Source organism: Petaurus breviceps, unplaced genomic scaffold (assembly GCF_028583685.1).
Source record: "Petaurus breviceps papuanus isolate PSGF00001 unplaced genomic scaffold, PetGlider_PUasm1.0 558, whole genome shotgun sequence".
Classification (NCBI taxonomy): Eukaryota; Metazoa; Chordata; class Mammalia; order Diprotodontia; family Petauridae; genus Petaurus; species Petaurus breviceps.
In genome coordinates, this window is record NW_027186376.1 from 965528 (window position 1) to 972806 (window position 7279).

The window sequence follows — 7279 nt, forward strand, 5'->3', positions numbered from 1 at the left end:
TTAACACAAAAACTAGCCGTGTGACCTTGGGCCAGTCACTTAACCCCAATTGCCCTCTGAAAAAGAAAAAAGATACCAGTAATGTCACCCACCAAGATCCACATTCTATTTAGGAAGCATTTTGAGTTCTAACTTAAAGTTATATTTAAATATTGGTTTCTGGAAATATGCTTTTTTTCCTACTTCCCTTTCAATAAACCCATATTATTACTAAAAATGATAATGACAATAATCCATTTCAGCAAAATTAACCATAATTTTATGAATTAATTCATTGAGAATAAACTTTATATCTAAAGCCATAATCTACGATTCATTTCTTAGAATTTTAATTGAATCAATGAAAATACTATATACTATGCAAATAGCCCTAGTTCTCATTAAGAATGGGATCATTTTGGTGACATAAATGGGGTTTCAGGCTTAACAGGTATTTTTAGACAATTTTAATTAAATTCATTCTAATATTACAATGAAATGCTCTTAAAACGTTTTGAAAGGATCAATTATTTAAATCTTCCTAAGAAAGAAAATTTCTTTGCAGGAAAATGGGAAAAAAAATTATTCAACTATCAATTCTGACATCTAAATGGTTCATCATTTCGTTAAAGGCAAGGCTATTGCTATGAATCTGCTAAAAATATAAAAGCACAAAACTATTTCTATTAATTGCATCAAATATGCATATACATACATATACATATATATATAAATAACACAGCGTACTATAAAAATTATTCCTCTCCCTTTTTTTCTCATCTTCTTTCCCTCTTAGTCACAAACTCCCACCAGGTTTTCCCCATCCATCCCTCCAGTCCTGTCCAATCCCCTTCTTTTTCTGACTCTAGGCTCTGATCAGGGACCTGGAACTGGCAGGAATCTCAGAGACCATCTAGTCCAGGCCCTTCATTTTACAGATTAGCAGATTGGGAAACTGAGTTCCAGAGAGGTCCAGTTCACTTGCCAGTGGTCATATCACTGGTAGGTGGCAGAGCTGTGGGGTCAAATCCAGGTCCTCTGACCCCAAATCTAACATTCTTTCCACTATACTGTGCTCATCCCTGTTTTCTGCCACCCCCAGATTTAACGTATTTTGTAATGATTCTCTAGTTTCACAAACACGAAGGGCGTATTTCCTTTGCAATTTCTCCACCCCTGCCCTGGCCTCTCTTCTGCAGCTGTAGGAATATAAAGCTGTGATACATGGGAGGGACATCAGAACAATGCCAACGACTCCACAAGCCATTTGTTTATCTGCTGGTCTTTGGGGATCTGGGGATCTGATGTGTTAAGCGAAAACCAACCAGCTCTTTGGGGGATGCCTCATGTGTAAGGCACCCTGGGGCTAGAGGGGTGAAGTGTATAAAAGACAATGAAGAAAAGGAGCAGAGGAGAAGTCAAGGCTTCCATCCAACACGCGGTGACTGAGCACTAGCCCCTGTGGGGCCTGTGGTAGGCACAGGGTCTGTGCTGGGTGGACACTCCCTAAGGCAGGAGTGGGGAGCCTGTGGCCTTCAGGCTCTGTAGGTTCCTCGGGTGCGGCCTTTTGACTGAGTCCAAGTTTTACAAAACAAATCCTTTTAAGAAGGAGATTTGTTCAGTGAAGTTTGGGTTCAGTCACAGGGCTGCACTTGAGGACCTAGAGGGCCGCAGGTTCCCCAGCCCTGCCCTAAGGCAACTGAAGGAAGGTCACTGTTACTGAGTAGGTCAGTCAAACAAGACTCCCAGAATCACAGGAGCTAAGAGCTGGTGAGATGTCAGCACCCCTCATATCCCAGTCACCGACAAAAGCAATATCCACCTTCCCATGACCGAGGAGTGGCCTTCCAGCCTCTACCCAAAAGCCTCCAAGGAGAAGGAACCCACCACCTCCTGGGGCAGCCAGTTCCACTTTTAGACATCCTGAAACCAACACTGGCCTTGCTGCCCCTTCCCCGTTGTTCCTGCTTCTGCCCTCTGGGGTAAAACAGAACAGCTCCAGTCTCCCCTCATGGATAATTCTCTAAACACCTGAAGGCAGCTGTTACGGCCTCCTCTGCAGGGTCTTCAGCCATGAGACCCAGAACTGAGGACAATGCTCTGCAGGAAGTCTAACAAGGGCAGAGGACAGCAGGGTCATCTCCTCTCTCCTTCTCTCTTCAGCTCTCCCTATGTCCCTTTTAGCGAAGGCCAAGATCGACAGTAGCTCTTCTGGTGGCCACAGCGAGCCGTTTCATTGCCTATAAATCCATTCTGTTTGCAATGATCTTTGTCCATGTGAAAACTCAGGTCATAACTGACCCAGGTAATTACAACTGTCTTCCCCTCTGGTCCTCACCTTCTGCCACTTTTCTTCTGAAATAGCACCCACATCAAGCACCATTTTTCTCACATGCATTCCCCTCCTCAAATCTCCATCAATGACTTTATAAAAAACAGAATGTCAACCCTAGGCTCTCCATGGCCCTCACCAGCTGGCTTCTTGGCGTCTTTGCTCCTGGCTCCCCTGTACCTAACTTCTGCTCTAGCTAAGCAATATTCCCTCGGTCTCCCCTTCTGCTCAGCCTTCTCATGTGTGTAAGGGCACACAAAGTCAGCTCACATGCTTGGAAGACATTCCAACTCTCCTCCCCTAAAGCATACATCTCTTCCTTCCTCTGAAACAGAACAACAAATTGCACCACCTCCCAGATTTCCTTGACACAAGTAAGTATAATCCACACTCATCACTTTTCTATCTTCCCATATGTTTCAACGATGGGTATCAGGGTCCATTGATAGCAAAGTGTTGATCAATGATCTGTAAAGGAAAGGTCTGTTCATGGATTCACATTTCAGTTCACAGGATCATGGGTCACAGCATCGTAGATTTGGTGAAGGAAAGGATATCAGTGATCATCTAGGTCAGCCCACCCATTCTAGAGATGAGGAAACTGAGGCCCAGAGATAAGAAGTCTCTGGTCACACATGTAGAAAGTAGCTAAGCCAGAATTTGAACCTGTATCTTCAGATTTCAAACCCATGTTCTTTCTCTGGCACCACATTGCTTAGCCCATTCATTTATAGCTGTGGATGTTAATATATTAAAATATTTACAGAGGCTAATGAAGTGATAGCAGGTTTGTTTTTATGTCCCCCAAAGCTAGAAGTTTTCACATCCTTTTGAAGGAGTCTTAAACATTTGCACATACACTGTACAGGTGTACCTGTATTAGATAAACATGTGTTTGCATGTTTGATGATACAAGTATGGACACACATGTGTATATATGCACAGAAGTACATACACATGGAAACCCACCCTCTTTCTCATCCGGAAGCTCCCTATAACTATGACATCACAGGCCCGGTCATCAGTTCCAGTCCTGCCTCCCAGAGGGGGCTGTGTCTTCTCCCTGTTTGGTCAGTTCTTTGTAGGGCTTCATAGGACATTCAACAGAACGATATAAAAAGGATGCTGGGGGAGCAGCGAGGATGTCTGAGGTACCCGTGTATAGAATTCCTATTCTTTCTTTTCACCTAAGTCTTCCCCACATAGGGCAGGAAAATTGCATTGTTTGACTCATTTATCTTGAGGTCACCAAGGCAGTCCCTGTAGACACTGCCACCTTGTCATTTTCTGGCTTACAAAGCACAGTGCAAGTGTCAGCAATGAAGGCTTTCTTCCGCCTGCCTATCACAAACCTCCCTCCGGATCTACAAGAAACTCAGAACAGAAGGGAGTGTGTGGTCGCCAAGGCTTTCTTCAGTCCTTAGCTTCTGAGTTCCACTGACAAGAGGATACCAGTCAACAGCCCAGCTTTGCCTGTCTCCTACTGGACAAGTGTTCATAGTACCTCAGAAAAACAGAAACCCTACGTTTCCTTCTTCGAGGAACAATGGAGCCCACACTCAACTGGACCTCAGTCATAACCAGTCTGTGCCAGAATGAAAACGGTGAGCCAGAAGGAAATGTGTCTCAACAAAACCCCACACATTTGCCAACCTCACCAAGCTTGGTCCCCAATGCCACTTTTTTTGTGACTCCGGGGATGGAGGAATATAGAGAAAGAGCTGGAAAAGTTTTGTTGTAGCTATTTGGAGTACTGGACCATACTCCAGGCATTACAATCTCTTCCCTGTAGTTTGCATTGTGTGCACTATTATCGGACAGCCCAATCATTAGTTCCTTTGTAGTCAACTCCTAGGTGTTGCTTAGATCCAGACAAGACATTATTGGTTAGTTTGTTTTTTCTTGAAACTATAAAATAATTTATTTGCAAATGACTTGTTATTGTACCGAAAAATAATTTTTTCAGATCTTGCTCTAGTGTGACATTCAATCAAGATTGCCTTTAAGTTGTGATAATTACCTACTTATGTGAAACTTGCTTATACTGTTTTACAAGAAAGTGAAAAATGAAAACTTGTTATTCATAAAAACCGTAACTGCAACACCAGCAGCTTTGGGGGCTCTAAGCTAACACTGTTGAATTTTGGAGCAAATATCAGTAATGATGAAAACAAGTTTCGCTGTATTTCTAGACTATCCAGAACATATAGCAGTACGTAACTATTCTGTATGGCCAGAAAATAGGGTGTGCAGGTTTACACAATCCTAGCTAATACTGACTTTGTATATAAGCCATATACAGATTATAAATTACCAAATAATTGGGACTTAAAAAAAATGATCAGCACCAGCATTATAGTCCGGGCTCTGGTCCTGGCTTTGACACTTACTAGTTGTGTGACCCTGGGCAAATCACTTAAGCTCTCTGAGATTCCATTTCTGTATCTGTTAAATGGGGATGATATTCATTCCCGTGGTTGCTGTAAGAAAAGAGCCTGCTTTGTGCACTGTAATGCACCATATAAACACATGTTCTTATTCTACCAGCCACGAAGTAACCTTCCTCTCATAATTCCAAAGAGATGGCTCGGCGCCATCGTTACAGACACCAATTATCTCTGGCCTTTTGGTCACACTCTCGTCCCTGTATGCATCAGGCTCTTTCAGTGCACTGTGGGGCCATCTCCACATCCTGCCGACTGCTACTGCCCATTTGGGGATGCTCTTCCCAGACCTCCCCCATTTGTCATTCCTATTATTCTAACCTGGCATTCACAGTCATACACAGAGCTCCTTCTTTCATCTGGAAACTCTCCAGAGTCCATGGAAACATCACCTTCCTTTTGTTACCAAATTAGCTTTCTGATATAGCAAAAGCGAAAAGTTCCCAAACTGTTGAGAGCTATTTTATTGTGCCAAAAAAAATCTGTGTGCTACTAATGAGTCTTTGGGGTGCTGGGACCCCAAGAATGTCAAGGCAGAGGAGCCTGGAATGAATTCACACACTCAAGCCTTCCCTTAGTCAAGTGGGAATAGATTTATTGTAATGCTTTAGCAAAAGCAGGCAAAGGCTCATGGAACCCACAAGACAGTTAGGATGGTGCTGGGGCTTATATGGAAAAGGGGCATGGGAGAGGAATGCCAGGGGTGCTATTAGGTAAGCTAAAGGGGTCCAGGGGTCTTTGGGAGCCATGGATGGGAAAGAGCAGGGAGTGTACCAGACATTGAGGGAGCTGTCAGAGGCATGGACCTTGGGGGATCTGGTGCCAAGAGAGTCCTTGGGCCAGCCAGGGACAAAAATCCTTGGGCCAGGCACCCCTCTGTCCTGATGAGAGAATGTGCTCTGCAACAAGAGCAGATTTTCTCATAGGACAGGGGCCTACTAAGAAATTGAGAGTGGGCCGCTAGATGGTGCAGTGAATAGAGCACCAGCCTTGGAATCAGGAGGACCTGAGTTCAAATCCAGCCTCAAACACTTAACACAAAAAGTAGCCATGTGATCTTGGGCAAGTCACTTAGCCTCAATTGCCCTACCTTCCTCCCTCCAAAAAAAGCAAAGAGAAAAATCTAAAAAAAAAAAAAAAGGAATTGGGAGGCTTCCAGAGACATGATCTTAGGGCTGGGGCCCGAGCATCCTGTCACTACCTACTCCTTCCTCATTATTGTTCCTGCTCCAGTCATTTTCTTTAGACTGTGGATAAACGTCAGAAATCTAATTCCTTCATCCTGTTTCTTCATTTGAAGAAAAGTTATTGATCTGTTAAGGACTGGGCACAAATAATTAAAGTGCTAACTCTGTCTCTCATAAAAGAAAGCTATCATAAGCAACCACTCTCCATCAGTTCCTAGTTCAACTTATCCCGCCATATATAAATTGTTGGTAGGTCATATCAACTTTAACTGTTACCTTGGTCTTTTCCAGCTTCATCTATGTGATGAAAATCCTTTAATGTCTGAATGTTAAAGAAGCCCTCTCGGCAAAGCTGAATGACTTTTTTGGATCCATTCTTGATAAGATAATCCATGAGTGTGAGGGACTTGTACACATGGCGCCAATTCTTCCCATGGTCATTTAGTCTCTGCCACAGCATGTTCATAATTTCTGAGAGAGACACTGTATTGAAGGTCAGGTCACTGATATCTAACATCAGAGAGCTCGAAGGACCCCAAGGGTCATTAGAAGTTGCTTCCCGGACTTTGACTTCTGCCTCTGAGTAATTTTTCACAAAGTTTTTCACTTGCCTCCTGAGTGCCATGGATGAGACCCAATTGGAAGGAAAAGGGGAGGGGGGAGGAAGAAAATAGAAGGGGAGCAGAGTTGCTGTTCTGCAGGGACTCTGACAGCTAATGGGTTTCCTGATTTGCTACCCCCAAAAGCAACATATCAGTTTCCATCTTGCTGAGTTATCAAGTTCCTGCAAAGAGAAGAATAGAAAATGTTATTTATACATTTGTTAAATGTACTTGTAGAAGATCCAGCCAGCATGAGAAATCCCAGTTTAGTTTCTAATCTAGTCACTTAGCTGCCTTCGTCAGAATGAGGATGGGGACAGGGTATCTGTATGCTAGTTAACAGAATACAGGAAGTCTCTCTGGTCCTGAGTGCATCCACAGCAGGCCAACCAACCTCCATGGATGGAAGAAGGGTGACGGTACCCAAAGTTAGAGGAGCATTAAATATTAGGTCAAGTGGATAAATTGTCAGAGCTGACAATTAATGCTGAAGACATTTTGCCAGTATAGAAATAGCTAGAACAATTAAGATGGTTTAAAAAAAAAAAAGAGGGCTGACCTGGGCTAGGTGACCTGTGTTTGCATATCTGTATACCACATGACATTCAAATCAGATCAAATGGCTCTCATTTATTTTTTATTATTATTGATAGCATGTGTTTTTACATTCTCTTCATTTACAAATATATCCTCCCACCCTTCCCCAGACTGCATTCCTCTTAATAAAAAATAAGA

General features: G+C 43.1%; 1 protein-coding gene across 1 annotated transcript in view; it reads right to left on the reverse strand.

Annotated features, from left to right (window-relative positions):
• ENTHD1 (ENTH domain containing 1) overlaps positions 1–6567 on the reverse strand; it is a 102179-nt gene extending 95612 nt beyond the window's left edge. The window contains exon 1 of the mRNA XM_069102822.1: positions 6219–6567. Within this exon, the coding sequence (XP_068958923.1) occupies positions 6219–6567 (349 nt within the window). The remainder of the gene's footprint in view (positions 1–6218) is intronic.
• Between the last annotated feature and the right edge of the window lie 712 nt (positions 6568–7279).